This window comes from Equus przewalskii, chromosome 3 (assembly GCF_037783145.1).
Source record: "Equus przewalskii isolate Varuska chromosome 3, EquPr2, whole genome shotgun sequence".
NCBI lineage: Eukaryota > Metazoa > Chordata > Mammalia > Perissodactyla > Equidae > Equus > Equus przewalskii.
In genome coordinates, this window is record NC_091833.1 from 82,442,461 (window position 1) to 82,467,737 (window position 25,277).

Genomic DNA, 25,277 nt, shown 5'->3' on the forward strand with positions numbered 1-25,277 from the left:
AATGAGAATATGGAGCCCCATATACTTTCACACTGTGGCTGGTGAGAGAGATGAGATTGGTATATTCTTTATGGAAACAAGACTGGCACTGTTTCATAAAATGGAAATTATATGTAACCCATGACCCAGCTATCCCACACTTAGGTATATAGCCCAGAGAAACCTTTGCATACACATGTTTTATGAGGCATGTACAATAATGTTAATAGCGGCAATGTTAGTAATAACCAACAGGAAACATTACAAGTGCCCACAACAGTAAAATTGATAAATAAATTTTATTGCACCTTTACAATGGAACAAATTTACTACAGCTACATATAATAGCATAGAGGACTATTATAAATATGATATTAAAAGGAGTAAGATACAAAATACTGCATCCAGTATGGCAACAATCAAATAGTGTTCAAAAAGTACCTAAATTAAGCTATATCTTTTAGAAATGTATATCAGAAAATCTATAACAAAAAAAAACAAGGGTGAGATTATCACAAATCAGGTTAGTAGTTACCTCTGGTTGGGAGGGAAAATACTATATTGGAGTGGACATATAGGTTTTCCTGGAAGCTAGCAAGGTTTTATTTCTTGATTTAAGTGGAGTTACGTGAATTATTATTTTTTGGTCATCGGATGATTATTCTTTAAACTATACACATAAATTTTATACAGTATTTTCTATACTTGACATATAATACAAAAATGAGAATAAATTTCAAAGAATTTGTCTTTGGATAATGTTGGTATTGCAAGAGTAACAGATTTGGATCCTGCTAATGTACATATCTTTACTTTAATTTTTTATCTAGATGGATACCCTAAAAATGAAATTGAGTATAAGTGGAAAAAGCCTTCTGTGGAAGTGGCTGATCCTAAATACTGGAGATTATATCAGTTTGCATTTGTAGGGCTACGGAACTCAACTGAAATCTCGCACACGATATCCGGTAAGAAGGAAATGCAAATCAGTGACGAATGCTGGCATCAAATGGCACTTGTATTTAAACCTGCAGATTGTAATCTATACTTTTATATATTTTATACCCCAAATAAAACATATTTCTTTTTTTCCAGGGGATTATATTATCATGACAATTTTTTTTGACCTGAGCCGACGAATGGGGTATTTCACTATTCAGACCTACATTCCATGTATTCTGACCGTTGTTCTTTCTTGGGTGTCTTTTTGGATCAATAAAGATGCAGTACCTGCAAGAACGTCACTGGGTATGACATGTAATATTATGCTATAATGTCATAGGACTTTTAACAACATTTTAATGTGATAAAAGTTTATGGTTTAATATAGTGGAAATATTCCTTTAACTACAATAAGGCAAAAATTGACATACTCTAGTACAATATGATGTTGGAATGAATATAGGAAAAATAAGTAAAAATAGAATTGTAAAGAACTTGAAATTTCAGAAAAATTTTTATTTTTCCTGCTAATAGAGGTCGAGAAGCATAAATACACATCAAGAATTAACACATGAAAATTACACATAGTCCCTCAGTCTTAATTCAGTCAATATTTTTAATCACTTTTCATCAAGATTTTATTTTTTAGCTGAATGACTAATAGCCAGCATTTATTGACTAGTGTGTGTTTAGAAGGCTTTGCAATTCTCTGCTTTAACAATGGTGCTGATGAAGAGTCGACTGCCTAAAGGGCAGGTTGCTGAAAGGAACAAGAAGATCTGGGCTTCTGCAATCTATAAAATGTGTCATTAGTCTGTGAATATTTTGAAAGTTGCCTGTACAATAACGCTGATTAAAAAAGAGTAATTTATAATTCATGCTTGATAAAATAGACTCTTGTTTTCTTTCTTTAGCAATTCATAGCAATAATCAAAATCATAAAAGAAAATGTATGTAATTACTATACATTTGTTTAAAATAAAATGATAACTTACGTCCATGTATTTGTATATGAAGACAACTTATTGATCAATTGATTCATTCCCAAGACAAGAATCACACTACTGATAATTATGTCTTAAAAAACATGAAGAAAGTTGGGACAATTTCTGTTTTCAACAGTAAAGAGGTTTTCATGTGGTTTCCATGATAGCTGGTAAATAACTCCATTTAATAAATATAGTAAAATGCAAATCATGTAAAAGTAGCAAGGTAAAGCCTGAGGCATCTAGCTCCGTAATTGGAAATGCAGTTTCTTTGGGAGTCTAAACAGTTGTGTAGACATAGCTCGGGGACAAAATGCACTCAGACCTCGTTTTATTTCCTACCATTGTCTCAAATTATTTTATGTTCCAAGGTGAATAAATTATTTTAGGTTTTTTGTATGCTACTATGAGTTATGACTTAAAAATTGTATTTTTTAAACATTATTCTCATATTTTTTCCCAGATAGAATTTGAATGGATTATTTCTACCATTAGGTTTCCATGAAGCCAAAAACCATATGCCATAGTGTCATGAAAGAGAATAGCCAATTATGGAATTGTATTTTTGCATGAATTCGTATTTTTTAGTATTAGCATATCAACTAGAAGGATAAGGTATATATATATATATAATTGAAGGACAATTGCCTCAGCTCATTTATTCAACATTGCATTTTAACAAACATTCATCAAATGCTTTCTATGAAATAGGCAGAGTTCTAGGTGCTGTAGTGTTAACAGTGGACAAAAGTTGTAAAACCCTCATGTTCATGTTAAAACATAAAACATTTATGTTAGTGGGATATACGGGTAATGTACAAATCTAAAAAGCATATAGTAAAATGTCAGTGAGTAGTAAAGGCTATGAAGAGAAAGCAAAATGAATGGTTAGAGAACGGCAGGGGATGTGGGTGGATATGATGTTTGCTGTATTATCTCGTGGAGTCAGCCTGGATCTCTCTGAGGAGATGGCAGAGATCTAATGGAGTGTGGGAGCTAGCCTGGTGGCTACCTGGTAAAAAGATAGTCCAGGCTGGGAGAACCACAAAGTTCTGAAGAGGATTCTTCCTTGCATGCCATGCTTGAGAGTCAGAAAGAAGACAATGTGACTAGAGGTGACTGAGTAGTGGTAGAAAATGAGATTGGAGAGGTGGCCAGTAGTTAAATCATGTCAGTTTCAGTAGGTCATTTTAAAGACTGGATTTTCTACCAAATGTGATGGGAGACTATTGCAGGACTTTGAACAGGGGAAGCCATGGAAGAAATATCAATGAGTCCTTTTAAAATCCCAAATATTTTCTTATTTTTGTGGACTCAGAGATATTTTAATAGGAAATCCACCATGTTCTTTTTAAGCTGAACTCTGTCATAATAATTACTAAATTAGAGAGGGGCCAGCCCGGTGGCATAGTGGTTAAGTCCACATGCTCCATTTCAGAGGCCAAGGGGTCGCTGGCCTGGACCCCAGCCATGGACCTACGCACCACTTACCAAGCCATACTGTGGCAGGCCTCCCACATTATAAAGTAGAGGAAAATGGGCACGGATGTTAGCTTAGGGCCAATCTTCCTAAAAGCAAACAAAATAAAAAACTAAAGAAATAAATGTCTAGAAGCTAAGTTCTGCTTTAGTTTTCCTTACTTTATGAAATAGAAATGTAGCCATATTTTAGTACAGTGAAATTTAATACAATAATTGATAATGAAATCAAAGCATTAAGATTTTTTTAGTTGGGATGGGACATAATTATGGAAGCCAGCAATATCTTTGGAAATCTACCTTTGTCTGACTATGAGAATGTTGTGATTTACTAAGTTATCAGAAAACCAGTATACAAAGCAAGAAAGAGGGAAGGCTAGTGTTCACTGAGATTATTCAGCACTTACCATATATGCAAAGCTTTTTAAATATAGCACTGTTTTAAAAATAAGTGAAGCAAAAACTGTCAGGAATAATGGGAGAAATAGACAAATCTGAAATCATCACTGGACATTTTAATACTCTTTCTTATTCGTTGATGAAGAAATGAATACATGAAAAAAATCAATTAATTGTAGAAAATATGAATGAAATTATCAACTACTTGACCTGACTGATGTTAATGGAACACTACACCCAACTACAGAATACATGATATTTTCAAGGGCATATAGAACATTGACCAAGATCTCAATAAAATTCAAAAAACTAAAATTTTCCAGAGTATTTTTCTAACCAAAACGAAGTAAATTAAAAATCAATAAAAGTAATATAGACAATAATTTATTTGGAAATTTAAAAATGACCTTTTAGATGCCCCTGGGGTCAAAAAATAATCAAAAGGGAAATTAGCAAATATTTCAAATTGAATTTTAATAAAAATTTAACATATAAATATTTGTGAGATGCAGGTAAAGTATTGCATAAAGGAGAAATTATAGATTTAAAATGTTAATATTAGAAAGGAAGAAAGACTTAAAATCAGTATTCCAGGTATCCACTTTTAAGAACAAATAAGTAAAATAAATACCTTTTGTATAAATTTATTATAGTACCAAATAAGATATTACCGTGCCAGTTGTTTTAGATGGAAGGCACAGAGGAGTTAAGAAACTTCCCTAAAGCCACAGGGCTAACAGACGGGAGCATCAGAATTTGAACCTAAATTTGCCTTCATGACTCCCAAACCACCATACCTGTGTCATCTTTAAGTTTTTTTTTCAACCCGAAGTGATGATGAAAATAAAAAGATAGGCGTGTAAGAAGAATTATTAGGGCACGTTTCAACGGAGACATGAGAAAAAGAGGTGGCTATTGCCTTCGTCAGCCCAAAGAGACCCTTTCTATTTTTATTTTCATCCCAGGTATATCCACTCTATAAATAATTGGCCAAATTAATAGTCATCTGGCATTTTATTGAGTACTTTTTAGAGAATAGACAATTAGGTTCATGGGGCCATATTTCATGGGACAAAGAATGAGAATTATGGCAGTTTAGATAAGAAGAGATACAGCATGTGCAACTGTGAGTTGGGAGGCTAAAACCAGAAGAGTTAAGAACGGCAAGAAGGCCGTGGGTAAAGAGAAACAGACACCCCCAGGATGTACACATAGGGCTGGGGCCGAGGGTGATATCCTAATTTTGTATGCTGAATTCTTCAAAATATGAAGATTTACTCTGTGCTTTTAAAATCTTCCATTGATATAATTTTGCCTGTTTTCCTTACTTAAACTTTGAGATAAAAAAATAGGTTTAATTCAAGTTGTCTTGTAAGAAAACACTGCACTAGTTTGGAGTAATTTTAACCATGTGTGGCAGAAAACCTCAAATCACCATAGCTTAAATTAGGTAGAGGGGTGTTTGTTTTTCATTTGAAAAGTCCGGAGTGGGGAAGTCAACGGGTGACTGCAGTGGGAGGGACTCAGGCTCCTTCGAGCTTTCTGCTGTGTTGTGAGTGATTTTAATTCTCATGACCATCTAATTTTCTAAGGTGGCTGCTGGTGCTCTGGCCATTGTATTCCAGCAGAAAGCCATAAGAAAGAGGGAAAGAAGAGCATTTCCTGTCTCGTTAATGCCATCTCTATTTTTAAGGGGGAGATAATTGATGTATAACATTATATTAGTTTCAAGTGTACAAAATACTTATTCAATATTTGCATATATTGTGAAATGAGCACCACAATAAATCTAGTTAGGGTCCATCTCCATACTTAGTTACAAATTTTTTTTCTTGTGATGAGAACTTTTAAGATCTACTCTCTCAGCACTTTTCAAATATGCAATACAGTATTATTAACTATGATCACCATGCTGTACCTTCTATTCGTGATTTATTTATTTTACGACTGGAAGTTTGTACCTTCTGATTCCCTTCAATCGTTGTTAACGCCATCTTTCAGACACGTTCTTTACATCCTTGTCTTAATCCTCCTTGGCTAGATCTCAGCCTGCAGCCACACATAGCTGAGAAAAGGTGACAAAGAAAGTTGTTCTTCCAGACAGCCGCATGCCAGCGAAAAAGTGGGTGGTCTGTTATTAGGAAGGGAAGGATGGGTACGGGGAGTCAACTACTTGCGTTCCACTGAATTTAGATGATTAAAACTCATACAGGGGCCAGCCTGGTGGCTCTGCAGTTAGGTTGGCATGTCCTGCTTCAGCAGCCTAGGGTTCGCTGGTTCGGATCCTGGGTACAGACATGGCACCACTTGGCAAGCCATGCTGTGGCAGTCGTCCCACATATAAGGTAGAGGAAGATGGGCATGGATGTTAGCTCAGGGCCAGTCTTCCTCAGCAAAAAGAGGAGGATTGGCAGCAGATGTTAGCTCGGGGCTAATCTTCCTCAAAAAAAAACCAAAACCAAAACCAAAAAACTCATACAGACACAAAGAGCACACTGAACATAATGTAGCTATGGTTACCGGCACTTTAATTTTTTTTGTAAATCATGAGTAATCACATCCTTTTGTTTCCATTGTTAATTTCCACTCATAATATTGCCTAATCCCGTGGAAGAATAAAAATAGTCTGTTAAGTAATTTTTCAACTTCTGTTTTTTTTTTCCCTCCCTCCACAGGTATCACTACAGTTCTGACTATGACAACTCTGAGTACAATCGCCAGGAAGTCCTTACCTAAAGTTTCTTATGTGACTGCGATGGATCTCTTTGTTTCTGTTTGCTTCATTTTTGTTTTTGCAGCTTTGATGGAATATGGCACGTTGCATTATTTCACCAGCAACAAAAAAGGAAAGACCACACGAAACAGAAAGCTAAAAAATAAGGCCTCGGTACGTTAAAAATCTCTATTTTTATAAACAGCAACTCACTATTAGAGATACTGTTTTAAACACTCATGTTATATTTGCTTAAAGTGATACGGACGCTTGAGGTACCCTGGCAAAAGATAAATAAAATTAAGGTGAAACTGGAGACCCTAACATTGCCCACCAAGAAAAGAGTATTTATATTTATCCTTAGGAAACACTCTCGGACCACCCATGTAAAGAGTGGCTTCTTATGCTGTGAATTTTCCCCAAGTGGTAGATTCTTTGGACCTAAAAAAATTATTTAAGATCTCTCTTTGATCCTATTTTTGTGTTAGGATTTGGACTTTCAACAAGTGGACCACAAAACAGAGATCTCTCTTTAATGTTAGTGTTGAGCTATGTTCGAAAGTCATAGCTATAAAAATTTTTTTGTTTTTTATATATTTGTATGCTCTTACTCCCCCTTCCCAATCATATATTTACCTTAACTTATATCACATCAAATTGGTATATTAGAATTGATTCTATTGCTTCTAAGATACTTAAGTGTTGAATGATTGACTATAATTTCTTGTTATAATAGTAATTATAACAATCTTAAAGTAATATCTAACACTTGCTATGTATGCCAGGCATGTCTCTAAGTATTTTACATGTGTGATTTCATTTATACTCATACGAATACAAATTCAGTAATTTACACAAGGACGGCCCTAGGAAGTGAAGGGTCCAGGACCCAAACCCAGGTCTTCTTTGGTGTCAGAACTTAAGCTTTATATTTCCTGTTCTCGTAAGACTCAGAAAAGTAGCTAACTGTTTATCTGATACCAACAACGAAGGCACTTTATTGCTGATTTTAGTAATTATTTTAAAAAAATTGGTTCCAAAATATCCAAATAAATGAGAACGTATAAAACAGCTATGTGTGAGTTGTAAGCTTGTAAACCTACCGTAGTGTGTATATACTGAGACATAGAGTTTTCCATGTTAGCTCCTAACTTTGTAAGTTTTAGGATTCTCTTTCCTCCCTTCCCCCATTTTTCATTAGTTTCTTCATAAAACTTTGACATACTTTTAAATTATATTTTACTTTTCATGTTATACTCCAGGACCAAACCCTTGTATACTTACTTTCAGATTGCCACAGTATTCCAAGAAGGCAGAGAACATTGCTGGCACATTCGAGACTTACATTGCACAATTACCCTGTCACTCTCTCGATTTGACACTATTTTAGCTTATCCATAGGATATATTATGGCCCCTGAATAGACAAACCATCAGAAGGCAATTATTTCAACTTTAATATCCATTTGCTAAATTTTTAAATAAAGAAAAACACAGGTTTTCTGCTATTTTCCTCTGATCAAAGTCAAGCATCCTCTCTGAATTTTCCATTTCATCATTTACTCATCTATAGCCGTGTTCAACTACTGCCTTGAAAATTTTACTTTTGGAAATTGTGAATGAAAATTTTTGGAGTAAAAATAATTTACTTTAAAATCCAGTCTGCCTACAATCTCGCATGGATTCTCTAATTTCATTCTATGAATATATAATGTCTGTACTATTATTACATTAGCTAAGGGCACTCAACCAGTAAGTGGCTACACTAGGACTGCAGCTGATTGGTTTGAGTCCAGATCATGCACTCGCAACCACATTACCAGACGTTGCATTTACTCAGAAAGCTGAAACATGGGAGTGCAAACTTTAAAATTATGATGTTTATTTAGTCGTTCATTCATCAAATATTTTTAACAATACCCATGTTCTAGACACTGTTCTAGAATAAGTATTTAAGAAAAAAAATCTATATGTCAGTATTTAAAATTTAGCATCAAGCTCCAGAAGCAAAATTCTAAAGATGAAAAATTAAGGAATAAAAATTAAATGAGAATGTTGAAGCACCAAATTGCAACTATCAGAAGTTAAATAGACTACGCAGGTCCGAAAAATGTTTCCTTTAGAGCCATCCAATATAAAATTCTATCGTCTTTTCTTTCTGTTCAGTTATATGCTTTATGAGCTCTTTGGATACTAAATGAAACTGAGTAAAAAACTGGGATCGCTAACCAAATCTGACTCACTGCCTGGTTCAGTGGTCATATGGTCTTGCTAATCAGGTAAATCAGGACGAACTTTTATGAAGAATAGACAGTTCTGCTTGCTGTTGTCTCAAATGGCCTACTTAAAGGGCTTTGTGGAATCTGTGTTTTTCTTCTGTTCCAGCCAGGACAGTCAAATGGACAATCTAAACACAGAAATCTTGCAGCATCTTGCCTTTACACCTGTTTCAATTGTTTGTGAGTTTATCTTCCTCCCTCTCTCTCTCTCTCTCTCTCTCTTCCTCTTTCTCCATGCTTCCATCTCTCCACTTTCTTTTATAGGCTCAAAATTCTGAGTAGTTTAAAATCCAGCATTCTCCCTTTTCTTCTCTAAACTATATATGGCAATAGGTCAGGACCAAAGACCTTGACTAGAGTCACTGAAGGGTCAATATGTCTGTTGTTAAGCAAAACTAAAACTCCCTTCTTGACCTCTCTTTGACTGCTTTACTGAGAATCCCAGAACACTCCAATTTATTTTCTTTAGGAAGAGGTAGTATTTGAGCACAATAGACTTTTAGCTTTAATGAACCCTCCAGAAGAGCATAAATTAATAAAGATGCTTTCTACCTTACTTTCCACATGATATATTGGACCCTTTCTCTCTCTTTCCTTTTCTTCCTCACTCTCTCCTTCTCCCTCTCATCCCTTCCTTCCTTCTGGTCTTCCTTCTATCCTTTTTCTTTTATTTCTTCATTTCTTTTTTTTTCATTTTTTATTATAAATGTCAATGAAATTTTGACTGGGTCCATATTTCCATTTAATACATTTTATGGTGTTCTTATTTCTATTCATTAAGAATATGGGGGCCGGCCTGATGGTGCAGCAGTTAAGTTCTCACATTCCACTTCGGCGGCCCAGGGTTCACCGGCCCGGATCCCAGGTGCAGACCTACACACCCCTTATCAAGCCACACTGAGGCAGGCGTCCCACATATAAAGTGGAGGAAGATGGGCATGGATGTTAGCTCAGTGCCAACCTTCCTCAGCAAAAAGAGGAGAATTGGCGGTGGATGTTAGCTCAGGGCTAATCTTCCTAAAAAAAAAAAAAAGAATATGATTCAGGTATGTTTGTTTCAACATCTATTTTCAAGATAATCTAATAAGTTAACTATGCTGGAGCATGGAATCAAGATCCTTTATGGAACAGATAAAGATCACAGAAGAGCAATTGTGGTCAACCAACCAACTAAAGAATAGTTCATGTTGAAACTCAAATGCTCAGTCCATAGCGGATTAGAAATCTCAGAAAACCATGTTACACTATGTCAGGGGCCCAATACATCCATTTGAGGATAGAATTTATGTGAAATCTCTCAATTTAAACTGTAAAATGATGGAAATTTATTTTGCCAACCAGGGACTAGGCACTTTGGAAAGAATAATGATAAAATGTATTCTCTGCTTTCAGGGGTCTTTAAATGCAGTTGTGAAAAAATACATTAGAAACATAAATGTAAGGTAATAAAGTATAATACAAATAGTTCAGTATAAAAATCAAAAGTAAACAAAGACATTATAAGGGAATTAACAATTAGATGACTGGTTTCAAATACCTTTTCAGAAATAGAATACTTCCTATAAAGAATATAAATAAAAATTATTTTTTAAAGGAGATGTTCCTATTGAAATAGAGACAGGTACTACAAAGTCTGACTTATTTGGCCTATCTTTTGCACCGAGGAAATCTTGAGACACCATGTATTAAGGTCTATGAAACACTGACTTAGCAAGCACACAGTGTTGAGAAGAGGCTATGTCACAGTGGGCCCCAGTGGAGTAGGGTGGCTTTCTTTCATTTCAAGTGTAAATAGGGTATTCAAAAAGCATGTAAACTAATTCTTCCAAAGGGAATTTGACAGAGAAAATTACAGAGAAATTGTGACATTGTTGAAGTAGATCTTTGAAGAATGAGTTGCAGTTTTCAGGAGAACAAATTAGGAAGAACATTTAAGACAGAAGGAACCATGTGAGCAGAGTTGAGCCTTACACGTGAGAATAAACAGTAGACTGGTATAAGTCCCAAGCTGTGTTGCCCAATACAGTAGCAACTAGTCATATATGGCTAGGTTGCTTCATTTAAATTAATTAAAATTAACCAAAATTTAAGATTCAGTATCTTAGTACTGTTAGTCACCTTTCGAGTGGTCAATAACTACATGTGACTAGTGGCTACCATATTGAACAGTACAGATAGAGAACATGTCTATCATCACAGAAATTTCCATTGAACAGTGCTGATCTAGAAAATAGGAATCATAGGAAGGAAAATAGCCCAGGTTGATGATAGAAAAATGGTTTATGGCCAAGAAGTAGAAAATCTCCTGTACTGTGTAAGAAATTTAGGTTTTGTCCTGTCAGCACTGGTAAGCCGTGTATGTTTTTAAGTAAGATGACATTTTTATATATGTTTTTGAAATATAATCAGAAGTAGCATAGTGTATACACTTGAATGGCAAAAGAAGCGAGGAGATAAATTTGGAGACTATTGCAATAGTTCAAGAAGTAATATACAACTGAGAGCCAGAACCAGCACATTAAGGTGGAAATAATGTGTGGAAGGGTTTGTGTTTTTGCTTTTTGTTTCTGCTCACAATCCCTGCAAAGACAAGAGCTTATTTTCAGCCAGTTGCATACCTATATGAATAAACATTTGCCTTCCTTTCAGAGTACTGAAATAATGTGAAGCTATATCAATATACTGTTTCACAAATTATAGACCTCCCTTCCTATAATAGTATTTGGCAAAGTTCCCAGGAGTGATCATTTGATCTCGGTAAAATGAGAAATACAGCAAGAATGTTATTTAAATGACTTTAAAGAGTCAGTGGATGTAGGATGTTTTCAACAGATAGAGTAGCCATTTAATATCACTTATGACAATGGTCATGTAACGCTCCTCTCGAGGCATGTAGGTCTCCCCAACAATAGCTCTCCTTCTACCTTGATTTCCAGATAACACTCCTTCATATTTCTCTTCCTACTGAAACCACCATAGATTATTGCAGCTGAAAGGGACCAGATTAACCATGAGTAAAAATTTCATCTAAAAAATTATTTTAATAGTAATATATATGCAAGGTTGAAACACTTGAACAAATCAAACAATGTCAAATGTACAAAGGAAGAATAAAATTCTCTGCCCTGCACCCTTGGTCTCAACCATTAGAATTAACCACATTTTAACCATTTCTGTTTTTACTTTCCTCTGATGATTATTTCCATTATACTACTAATTTTTGAAGTACCAAACTTCAAAGTAGTTACAACTGTTTGGTATAAATGAAAGAAAAATGTAGCTTTCCCATTGTCTCCTTCCCGTTCTTTTCTTCAATATTTTATCTTACCATTAATACTTATTATACTGATTAGTTTAAAAAATTTAAACAGTACACTTAAATCTCTACTTCTTAATTCATTATTATGATTAATTCTAATGCCAATCTGATTATTATTTCTTTGTCAGTAAACCCTTTTCTTTTCTTACCTAAAATTTTTCATCATCATTGGTTTCCCCAGGGCACAAACATTTTCTTAATGATTAGTACACTTTCTGTTTTTTGACCTCATTCACTTCCTTGTTACTTAATATTCCTATCTCTTATTTCGGAGAATTTTCTTGATTCTTTATTCCAATTAATTTCTACTTTCTCCTGTAAAATTATTATGAGATGAATTAGCCCTCCCAAGTTAATAATCCACGTATTCCAGATTTTCTTTTTATCATGTTTTTCGTTGAGGTATTTTTTTCTATATATTATGGGAAACTTCCTCAAGATTTTATCTTACAATGCTTTAGTTTTTTTAAAATTTATAATAACTTGAATTTCTGGGAACTCTTATTTTCTAATTGTTCTCCCTCCTTTTTTCCTTAAATGAACACAATAGCCCCTTAAGTATTTCTAAGTGAATTAATTAGAAAGTTTAATGATCTGTTATGTTTCCTGAAATATTAGAATCAGTAATTATAGCTGTTCATTTTCATTTTTTTCTTTTATGTTGTTGGTTTACCTAGAAAGTTCTTGGCGATTTCTCTCCAACAGGCCCTGCAAACTTGGCGCATAACTGATGAGTTTGCAACTGTGGGATTTCACTTTCGTGTGTGCGTGTGGGGAGCATGACATCTGATTGCTTCCAAATGTACACACACACTCTAAATGATGAGGAGGATATTATAGGACATTCCAATACCAGCTTCAGGAGCCCTAGTCCTCCCCGGGTTAGAGTGAGGTTATTTATTTACTTATTTTAGAAGTTATAAAGTTCTAACCAGGAGCAAATGCCAACCTGTCAGCACCTCTTCTTCTCTGCAGGCACAGTAGAAAGCTAGTTCAGGAGATGGGCCTTTAGCCAATGCCATGGTTTCCATTCTATCATTCTCATTCTTCCTGCCTTAGAGTGAGTGTCTCTGAAGCTTTGATGGGAAGAATAGCTCCTATCCGCCTGAACCTCTTCTGACATTTGGCTTCTTTTGGTCTACTTTATCTGTTGGCCTACTGCCATCTGTTCTTTGTCTTTCAAAAACTCATCACAAATTCTGACATGCTGATTGGCAGCTCAGCATCACCAAGATCCATCCTATGTCTATATTTAACACTGATGTGGATTTCGTAACTTTTTAAATCCTGACTGATACTTAAATGAGATTTTGGGGAAGTGGAGTGGAGGAAAACTTGTGCTTAGGTTGGCATTCTCATGTGCAATGTGTTAAATGGGAAATTAATGATAGTAATAATAGTCAGTATTTCATAATATCAATAACATGACCTTATAATGTTGCTATTCGTATTAGTAATATTTAACAGCATTAATGACATTAGCATATTATGTAAATAGTAATTATAATATGTAAATATATATAAAATAATTTGTACGTAGATGTTTTACTAATTAATGATATTTATTTGATAGTAGTATATCTTAAAATATATTTTGTATATTTAACTATATTATTAATATATAAGGAATATAACATTTAATATATAACCAGACATATATGTATCTTTAATAATGAGAATAGGATAAATTTCTCAAAATGTTAAATTTAGCTATATTTTTAAAGACCTTTTGAAATAACAGAAAAATGGTATATTCTCAAAACTATATCATTCAAAATAAAAGAAAATCCTATTCAATTATATCATTTCCTTTTATATCACTTAAATTCATTTATTTTTATTTTTTCAATGCTTGCATTTTGAAGGGCAGCAGGATCTTTACTTGAAAAATTATAAGATGAGTAATATAGTTACACTTCAGACAAATAAGGTTTGGAAGATGTATATTCGTCCAATTAATCTCTCAGTGGTTTCCAGGTCACAAACCTGTGTGTCAAAAGTATTTTATTTTATTGACACTGTGTCAGCTCTTTGGATATTTTTCTCAGCACATATTAAGTCTATTTCTATTCACATTCATCATTCATTGAAGTGTAGTTTCTGTCAATTTATGAATTTGTGGTGTTGTGGGGGGCAGCAGGAAACTAGAAAATTGTCAGCTGCAAAAGAGCTCTCCATGATTTTGACCACCAGCGATTAGTCCATTTTTTAAATGAACCACTTGCAGTTTTTCTCCATTTTTGTGCACTTTAATGTTTAATCATCCCTTTCATGAACAATTGATATCTCCAATAAACACATCATCTTTCCATTCATGGCCGTGCTGAGTGATATATAGAATGTGTTTTATGTCATATAACCTTGAAATTGCCAACTAACAACCTTGTATTTTAATCACTTTTCACTCTGACTAGCATTTGAACATATGCTATTTAAGTATTAGGTGACAAGGAAATGAATATCAATTTGTCTCATTTTTATGCATAATTTTAGTGCTCCACTAAAATTTAGGAGTTTAGTCAGGTATCCTCAAATGTCAACCTCAAAAGATCTGTCATTAACATTTAGTAATATACTGCCTCTGCTTTTTTGGATACTTCTAGGCAATGGATCCTGAATTTATTTGTGTTTATGGCATTGCTCCTTATCTTCGGCCTGCACATTTTGTCTCTAACATGGATATTATGACTTGTATGATGCATTTATGTTTTTAAAATATCACTAAATGTGATCATTCGCTTTTTTGCATCTACTGAATGTTTAATATTTAGCGGTTTGGCTTCTATGTTTCCTTTTAGGAATAAAATAGGTTTGAATATAGGTCCAAATTTTAGGAAATTCTCATTTTTTGCATTTAATTTTTAAAATCTTCTCCAAGCAATATTTAGTTTTCATGGCTTTGAGATTTATTTATTTCAAAACTTAGGATGAAAAAATTTATAAACATTTTCATTGGAAAGAATTTAAGATCAGGTTAAAAAATTTATAATCTCAGCATTGTATTTAATGTTTAGATAACAAAACTACTGACTATAATAAATTTTGATATTCTCGTCTTAAGATACCCCTGAAATATGTGGAAGTTCTGAAGGATGAAGAGTTATTAAATCTGACATCTTTACTCATATTTTACTTTCTTTTTTATTTGTGTTAATTAACGTGTTTTTTTTTCCAGTAACACTTTTGATGAGGTCCAGGTTGTTGTTATTGTTGCTTATTTTAGAACATATTTTAGAGCGAATTGTGATATAATCCTCTTCAGGAATCAATAATAACAATGGCAATATCAACAACAATAAGTATCACCTATTGCAGCTAAATACTTGCTATGTTTCCGATATTTTACTTGGTGCTCTATATGCATCATTTCATTTAGTCATCAAACAGATCTACGTGTTGTTATTGCAAGCTTTGTACAGCAGAAGACACAAAGTGACATTTTCTGTTCAAGGTTATTCAACTCTGCTGGGCAGAGCTGGAATTTCAGCCCAAGCCTGTCTGACTCCAAAGTGATTGCTTTAATATTCCGTAGCAGCCTGGCCTCGCTTGAGTTTTTATGTTTTTAAAAATTCTGTTTATTGTTTAAGTACTATTCAGAGCATGGTTATCATAAAATGTTAATTTGATATGTGTCCCAAATACTCCTGATAATAATAGTAGCTATTATTATCGGTCAAGGTGGAACACAGATCATTTTACATAAGTTATGAAATTCATCACAGCCATCACAAAAATTAGGTGCCAATGTAATTCCAGCTCTGAGGAGAGCTACACCGGTAGAATGAGCAGAATTTTGAACACCAATTGTTCCCAAACCTGACTTTTTAACACCTGCATGTTCTCTCTCCTAAATATGATGCCTTGTGCTTATCCACTATTACAAACCCCATATCTTTCTTATTCGTTCACAGTTTCTCAAAGTTTTCTGCCTTACCAAAATGTCATCTTTGCTGTTTGTTCTCATTATTACTAAAATAATCAAAGTCCATTATATTACCATAGCAAATGAATAGATATTTATAGCATGTAAATGTTTTACTGTTAAATATCAGAAATATACAGTTTATTCTCATTTTAGAATTGGATTCATGACTAGCAATATTTTAGTAGATCAACTTTCTAAATGTATACAGTATATTTCATTTTCAAAAGGTGTTTTTTTTCTGCTTAATCTTTGGAATGTAAAATGATATTGTTACGTGTTACAAAATAAATTATCATCTAAAAACATGATAAGATTGAATACCTGTTTGATTTTTGGAAAATAAGAGTATTTTTATTGTATATCAGCCTCTTAGGGTTTGCCTTGAGGGGACAAATTGATCTTTCTTCATGCTTTTTTTTTCTCTCAAAACTCATTTCTTATTTTACTCAGATATCTCCTGGACTCCATCCCGGATCCACTCTGATTCCAATGAATAACATTTCTCTGCCACAAGGAGAAGATGAGGACGGGTATCAGTGTCTGGAGGGCAAAGATTGTGCTAGCTTCTTCTGCTGCTTTGAAGACTGCAGAACAGGATCTTGGAGGGAGGGAAGGATACACATACGCATTGCCAAAATTGATTCTTATTCTCGAATATTTTTCCCAACAGCTTTTGCCCTGTTCAATCTGGTTTATTGGGTTGGCTATCTTTACTTGTAAGTTCTACTTACTAGGTGAAAATCATAAGCAGTCTGACTGAATCCAGCATCGTCTACTGTACTTCAATACATGAAGTGTAAATTTAACATGCAGGCACCAATGTTTAAAATGTGAGTAGTATTGTAACTATTTTAAGGCTTTCATAGGCTTTCATATTTTAAAGCTTGCAGATTAATTTACTTAAATTTATGTAAACCAGATTAGTTGCAAATTTCAGTATATTAAAATAGCATTATATATGTTTACTTTAATTTGCCTTATTTTACTTATATCCTATTAAGATTTCAAATTTATGAGTTCTGTAATTCATATTTAAAAGATGGAATAATTTTAATACATATTTTATTTAAATATAATCTACCATTATTTGTAATGAGGGCCTATTCTAAAGCATAATGTTTATGTAGTAATTTTTTGACTGGAAAATATCGTTAGCGTTTTTTTTTTTTCACTTGTTATTTGTATGCCTTGTTTAGAATAGAGCTAGTTGAAAACATAAAACCATGATTTCCTTGGATTTATTTCCAAGATGTTTTATTCCCAAGAAAAAATTAGTTTTGAATTCTTTATTAATTAAAGAAGAAAGGGCCAGGGCTAGCTCTGTGGCCGAGTGGTTAAGTTCAGCATACCCTGCTTCAGTGGCCCCAGTTTAGTTCGTGGGCGTGGATCTACACCACTCAGCAGCAGCCAAGCTGTAGTGGCAACCCATATACAAAATAGGGGAAGATTGACACAGATGTTGGCTCAGGCAAATCTTCCTCAGCAAAAAAAAAATAAAAAGAAGAAGAAGAAGAAGAAAAGGCCAATGTTTACCTTATGGAAAAACCAATTTTTACCTATATTTTAATCCAGTGCATTTCCTGACTCAATATCAGATAGAACTCCAGTTACATTTAGTTTTCGTCATTTACAAACTAGGATGGAAACCACCAAAGTCATTTCTTTTAAATGCAAGTTGAAGAAAAACTAAGGAAGAATGTTAGATTTAACCATTTTATTCTCTGCCTCATAGCATTTATAAGGAATGAATAGGTTAACACTGAAATGTTTAGATCTACCGACACTGAAGTTAAATGCAGAGAGAACTGATTTTTCCTTGATGCTCTACAAAAATGTTACATATCCTAAATTAACAAAAACATTGAGGAAGAGTGCTTGTGTTTACTCATTGTGGTTAAAGAATTATCATCCAACGAATTCAGTTGAAGTTCATATTGAGGCTATGGTCTTGCATATGTACTGTTTTTCAGATCAGAAATATTCTGGAAACATAGTTTTGGGCATGTGTGGTGTGTTGCCCTTCCCAGCTCTTTAGTTTGGACCTGGTCAGTTTTACAACTTCATTCTAAATCGCTATGATAATTCTCTTTTCTAGAAAATGGGAGCAGGCTCAAAAATTACGTTAAAAGTGGAGATTTGTTAGAGAGCACTTCTAATGAACATGAGTCTGGGACTCATATAGTGAGTGTCTCACTATAGTTTAAAACCTGTCAGTTAGTAGTTTTCAAAATGTCTCTTTTGTTCAAAGGAAAGTTAAATTTAAGCTTTAATCATTATATTTCTGTAACTACTTTGGCACATCAATTGTTTCTAGAACTCCATATTCATTCACCATCACCTAATTTTCTAGAAAATCACCAGAGTGATCTTGGAGATGATAACATTTAAAAATGTTTCCATTGCCAAGTACAACTGTCAGGGTGAAGATAATTATGATCAGCCCTTTCTTATGGCGTGGAGAAGAAGCTGTCACCTGCGCATTTAATACTGTAGCTTTTAATGCAATAATTTCTCCACGTAGTTAGTAAATACATGAGTGATGCTCTGACATAGTTAGACTTATGTTTTTAAAAGACATGTTTTTTTTAATCTAAATATATTTCATTGTGTGTTCCCCAGCTAAATCTGAATTTTTCACTTTGCTTATAAATCTCTGAAAAAGGTAAGCATGAATTGAACGATAATGCCCAAATATCCACCGACACTGCTTTTTTTGAATGGAGAGCCAAATTAAACTTTGGCCATGTATATATTCACCTACAAATTATTCATGCATTCATTTTTATAACATTGAGTATTGATAGATATTCTTAAGGTGACTATTAATTTAGGGACAAATGAAAAATGAAGTATTCATGAAGAATAAAATATTTCACTAAAATGTGTTATGGCTATTTCCATATTTTAAGCTATAATCTGTGCATTATCATGGGGAAGTTTTAATTTTGGGATCCTACAAGTCTATCTGAGCATGACTATGTTTTAAAATACTTAAAAATGCTTAATATAAATAGCTTTGATGTTCTCATTGGTGTTCTGTTAACTTGGATTTAAATGTTGACAATATTTACAAGTGGAAATAAAATTGATAAAAATATGAAAGATTTTTTCTATATACATTCAGTGTATATACCATCAAAACAAACACTTATTTTCAAAGTCTGTGGTATCTTGAGTAGTTTTATTTAAATATGAACATCAGAGAGGTCTTCAAAATAACAAATCTTATTATTTCTAAAAATGAGAATGAAAAGGTGAAAATGGAGTAGACTTTTTGCAAGAAATCCAGTAGAGTGTGTTTTCAAGGGAATGCAGTCTAACTCCTACTTCCTTCTTTCAAGTATTAATTTTGCCATCTTAAGAAATAATGTTTTTAAAAATCCTCCTTTTTTTTAGGTGAGTTATGTCTGAGTTTCTCGTATTCACTGGAACTTGTGTTTCTTGGCTCCTTTAGATAACTTTGGCACTAACATAGACCGAAAAGGTGGATATAGAGGATGGGAAGGATAATGGGAGCAGAAGGATTTAGAATCACTTGGAAAACTGTAAATTCATATAGAGCCATCCTCTAACTATGTGACCAAGATCTAGAAGTTCTGAGAAGAGAAATTGTCACAGGCACACTTTTATTCTTTTGGTTTCACAGTGACGTAATAATATTTTATTTATTCTTGAATTGCATAGATAAACTTAGGTTCACTTGAAATTAATTTCCAAAATATCAAATAGTTTCTGGAAAAAATAAGCATTCAGTAGATAAAGGATAAAATTCCCCAGCAAATCTAACTAAATATAAAGTTTTAATGTAAGTAGGAATTAGACAATTCATTTCATGCATTTTATTTGGAGTTAAAGACACAGACTTCATGAAGGAGTTTTTAAAACATTAACTTTAGGTCAAAGCACAGTAAGTGTGTGTAAATACGGAGACAATCACCAGGGGCTTTTTTCCTTTACTGCGTTCCCATATGCTGACATCAAATTATATTAGTAAAATTTACCATATTTTAGCTTAACAACGGTGCCAAAATTGAGGGCTACATTCTTGCCAATGATTCAGCATCAAAAAGAATGATTGCTAGTACTCTTACATCAAGGGGCCCATAATTGGAAAATGTGAAATTGTATTCCAAGTCAATGTATTGTGACTAAATGCACCTTTTACTTTGATCATATAAAAGAGAGGAGATTTAGATAAGATGATTTGTTTGAATAAAATTGAAATTAATAACCAATAATTGAATAAACACATAATTAATGAATAAATTCATATATAAAATTATCAAAGATACATACCAGTGCCTATTTTCACTCTTGCAAAATTTCCTGTAACAAGACACCACATTCATGATTCTTTCATTGATCTTAGTGCTGGAGTTGAATTGATCCAATAGATGCTTAATGGTTTAGCGTTTGTCCCACCATAAACATTTTGGAGATAATTTATTGACCAAGCTATTTGTCTTTGCATCATCAAATTTAACTCCTCAATGTCATACCCTATGAAGACTAGACATACTTGGTATTACATCTCTGTGGGCCATCATTGTTTTTCACTGCTAGGGAGCCCTAACAGGCCACTGTAAAGTCACAGAAACCATTACCATGTCTCTATCAGAGAGACAATCCAAATGGAATTTCCAAACACTATTGCCCACACTGCTCCAGTAAACACAAGGTCAGTTCTGTCTTTTTTGCGTTTGTATTTTGGAAGTGATATAATCTAAATGCAGATATTTATGCAGCACTTTTTGTGTATAATGTACTGTTCTAGATACAAAAGAGAATAAAGATGAACCCTCAAGCAGTACATAATATAGTCAGAGAGTAAGAGGATGAATTATACAATTTAAGGGCAGGAGGATGTGCTGGGAAGGTTTCTTGAAGATATGTGTTTAGAGATGGGAGCTTGAGGATTCAATATGTCAATAGGTGAGGTTAACAGAGATCATACTTTCCAGTTAAATAAACAGCTTGAATAAAGAAACAGAAGCATGGGCACACAAAAAAATTCCATTTTAATTGAAGGTTAACATTCATATAGAGACAAAGGTGAGTCTAAAGAGACAGGTCAAGCCCTATGGTAGAGGCAAGAATATGAACTTCAGGAGGATGGGTGAGGTAGATTTTTGAAGAGTTCACAAAGGTACTTGAGTACAAAAGAGCCATTATTAACACTGCAGAAATTTCATCTTAGTGTGTCATGTTTGAAGTAAGAAAAGCCAGTTAGGAAGCTACTATAATACATGAAACGGGAGAAGATGAAGGTCAGTACTCTAAGACAGAAGTTCAATGGAGGAGGGAGAAAGCCTCTAAATAAGAAAAACAAGTGGCAGTCATGAAGCTGCGATTAACAGGAAACATGAACTGAGAGACATGGTGTGTGTGAGGGGAGGGGGGGTTCTGTATTGAATAGTACCTATTTGTGTGTAAATGGACACTAAAACACTACAAGGAAATTCTGGTTGTAATCTTTTTGCCATTACTTTGAACATTTTAATCAAATGCTTATTTTTCCTATTCACCTATGTTTTTCACATATTAGGGCTGAAGAAAAAGGATAGTCTCCTGAAATACAAATCATGAGGCAGGTCTGTCCAGATTCTTATTATTTTTTAAAAAATCTGTTCTCATTAAAAGGGCTTGCTCTTCAAATGGCTTTCTCTCCTTTCTAACTGAGAAAAAAATAATGTATTAGGACAAAGAGATGAAAGGAGGGGAACTGTGAATAGAAATATGCTGCTGGGGGCCAGACACACCCAAGAAGTTGATTTCTCATTCTCAAACAATATCTGAAATATGTGTCTCAAAATAAATAGGTAAATTGTTATTGTTGGACAATGAAATGTACCTTGACCCCTTGAGTCTGAATAGTAAAGATGAGCCTGTGGTGACTGGAATGCACTTAAGCAGAAAGGGCTAATTAATGGACTTCTAAGACATGATTGATCTAAATGGAAATAGTTTGGATCTTGATAAATCGCCGTAATAACTTATTTTCCTCCATTATGTGTATGTAGTAACTTCGCAAAATAAAGTTTTATGGCTTGCATATAATAAAGTAATGGCTTCTGTTGTCTGCTTCTGCCTTGTCATTTTGGGGAGAATTTTGTGAGTGTGTGGCAAATGTACCTCAGTTTTTCAAAGTATTTTGTACTTTTATGGATCCTAAGTGCAAAATAAACTCAGTTACTCATTATGAAATAAAGGGTTACATTCTCTTAAAATGTGTCTTTTTTGATAGTTTTCATGGAGATATGTATCTTTATTGTTTTAGATTAGGTAATCACCACTTTAGCATTGAAGTCAATTTCTCATTAATTTTATTTCACATTTCCCGACTAAGAAAATAAACATAAAGGCCAGCCCGGTGGCTGAGTGGTTAAAGTTCCGTGTGCTCTGTTTCAGTGGCCTGAGTTCACGAGTTCAGATCCCAGGCATGGACCTACTCCACTCACCAGCCATGCTGTGGAGGTGCCTGACATTAAAAAAAAAAAGAAAGAAAGAAAAAGGAAGATCGACACAGACGTTAGCTCAGGGCTAATCTTTCTCAAGGAAAAAATAAAAAGAGGAGGATTGGCAACAGATGTTAACTCAGGACAATCTTCCTCAGCAAAAAAAAAACCAAGAAAGAAAGAAAAAAACATAAATATAAGAGTTTCTTTTCGATAGAGAGTTCTGAAAATGAACTGAACTATAAAAGGTTGGGTAAAGACAGTCAATGTTTATGCATGAATTTTCCTGCAAAGACTATGAATTTCTGGAATATTCTAATACCTGTAATTTCATTCTAATCTGAACTGCCAGCTACTCTTCCCCAGATGAGTCAATAAGAGCAACATATATTAGTTAAGATTAATACCTGAACCATTCCAAATATGCTGTGGTATGAAAAAATTCCTATTTAATTTGATGAAACAGCTAGTGAAGGAAAATTAAAAGCCAGAAAATCAGGAAAGAAGGTATCTTCTGCCTCACCTTCCCGGTTCTCCCTTCCCTGTCACTACAGCGCAGTATTAAAAAAATAAAGTTTGTGGTTCTTTCTTCAGGTCCAAAATAACAGACATGCTGTTTTCATAAAAAGCTGAAGATGGGAGAGAATATAATGTTTCTTGAGCACCTGCCACATGTCTAGAACTTTACATGCATTATACATTAATAATTTACTCTTCAAAGCAAAGAGCTCTATTTAACAAATGTGAAAACCGAGGCTGAGTATATTAGATACATTCCCCAAGCCCCTATAGCCATAACCTGAGATTAAGTTTAGGTACTTCTAGCTGTAACAACCCTTGTCTTTCAATTACCTGGAAATACCTGATGACAAAGTGATTGCTCATATTCCAACACTAGAACAGGCTTTTTCACAAAAGAGAAGTTTAGACCTAAAAAACAACCCACTTAGTTCTATTTAAAGCATAGAAACAATATATTATCCAGTAAGAGCATAATCTTTATCACCTTCCTTGTTATTTACAGTGTGGACTTCATTTCAGCTGAAACATTTTAAACATGTACTAATAGTGTCTTTGAAAAATTACTCCTACTGTCCCAATCAAATATAATGCAGACTATTGATTTTTTAGAAAAGGGGCTGGCGACTACGGCCATGGCGGTGGTTATTGGTCCACAGCCAAGCCCCTTCCGTTCTGTATCGTCTGGGGCTGCCTTTGCACCATAAGGCGGAGCTGAGTAGGTGCAACAGAAATCAAGTAGCCCAGGCCCGTAAGCCTACACATCTACTCTCTGGCATTTTACAGAAAAAGTTTGCCAACGCCTGTTTTGGAATAAGTTTATTGTGCCATTTGAAAAGGCCTCACATTATTAAAAGTGCATTTTCTTAATTCTTTATTTTAGTTTTAATTTTAAAAGAAGATCTTGGGCTCCAACCCTGTGGCTGAGCGGTTAAAGTTGCACACCCTCTGCTTGAGAAGCCTGGATTTGTGGGTTCAGATTCCAGGCGCAGACCTACTCCACTTGTCAGCCATGCTGTGGAGGCATGCCTTAAACAAAAATTAGAGGAAGACCGGCACAGATGTTAGCTCAGGGCTAATCTTCCTCAAGCAAAAAAAAAAACAAAAAAAAGAAAAAGATCTTGGTTGAAGAGTTTTATGTGAAAAATGCCATTAATTACTCTCCACTGTACTTTATAGTCTCAACTCCTCTCAGATACAGTAATCAAAGCTATGCTCTCTTTTTTAGAATCTGTAAAAAAATAGTGCCTGTTTTATTAATGAAAATACATGCTTCTTCATAATTATTTCAATGTTTTTTGCAGTAGATAAAGTGGATTAATCTAGAGAAAAGATTGCTGTTACCACTAAAATTGACACAAGATGCTTTAAGTAAAAGAAAAGTGATACATGCAAATATTAAAGTAATTTCAATATTTTCCCCCTTGAGACAGCGTAAAGTCTATTTTCTCATTAAAATTGTTTGTGTCAATATAAAGTCTTGCTTTTAACATTTTTCACTGTACTAAAATCCAAGCAGCCCTCTCTGAATAATTTCATGGGAATAAATATTTAATTCACCTTGCACATTACTCATGTGCTTTCCTCCTGCATTTCAGGACATGCACTTCAATTATTAAAATTTGCATTTCAAATAGTCACAAAAAGTACTTTATTAAAAATTGTACAGTCTGAATAAAATACAAAAACTTCTTTAAGAGAATACTACTCAATAGGTAACTTTACCAATGCTATGCTCTACAGTTACCCTAAGTCAAATCCCTGCATATTGATTCAAGTACACTACTAAAAACTGCTTACATTCATACTAAGGTTTAGATTTTTAATTCTTTTTAGTTTCTTACCTTCAAATTATTGTGCTAAAATTTCAATTCTTCATTTGGCTTGTCGTCTTAAAAGATTACTCATAATAAAAATTTTGAAATTTTGAAAACCTCCCTTTGCATTAATATTAGTAATTAATATTAGCATATTGTTTTACTATACAAGTATTTTTATATTAATGATCTCAGCTGACCATTAGCAAAGCCTATGGCATATAATGAACCAATAGTAAGCTTTCCATTTGACAAAGAAGAAAACAGTGGGCCAGAGAGCTGAGGTGATCCAGACAACATTACACATATCAAGTTCAAGCCTTTTGCTTATAAATTGTGTGTTGACAATGCAAACTCTGAGTTTTAAGTCATATTTACAAGAATGTGAACCATTTGTACTGCATGCATAATCCCGCTCCTCTTCCCTGACTTCGTCTCCTCAAGGATGAAGAAGGAATGCAAGAAA

The 25,277-nt window shown here is 33.9% G+C and overlaps 1 protein-coding gene across 1 annotated transcript in view; it reads left to right on the forward strand.

Moving 5' to 3' along the window:
* The window catches only part of GABRG1 (gamma-aminobutyric acid type A receptor subunit gamma1), a 73,748-nt gene extending 51,649 nt beyond the window's left edge, over window positions 1-22,099 (forward strand). The window contains exons 6-9 of the mRNA XM_070612918.1: window positions 810-947; window positions 1,075-1,227; window positions 6,461-6,672; window positions 16,471-22,099. Coding sequence (XP_070469019.1) covers window positions 810-947; window positions 1,075-1,227; window positions 6,461-6,672; window positions 16,471-16,740 — 773 coding nt within the window. The 3' untranslated portion in view covers window positions 16,741-22,099. The remainder of the gene's footprint in view (window positions 1-809; window positions 948-1,074; window positions 1,228-6,460; window positions 6,673-16,470) is intronic.
* The last annotated feature ends 3,178 nt before the right edge of the window (window positions 22,100-25,277 follow it).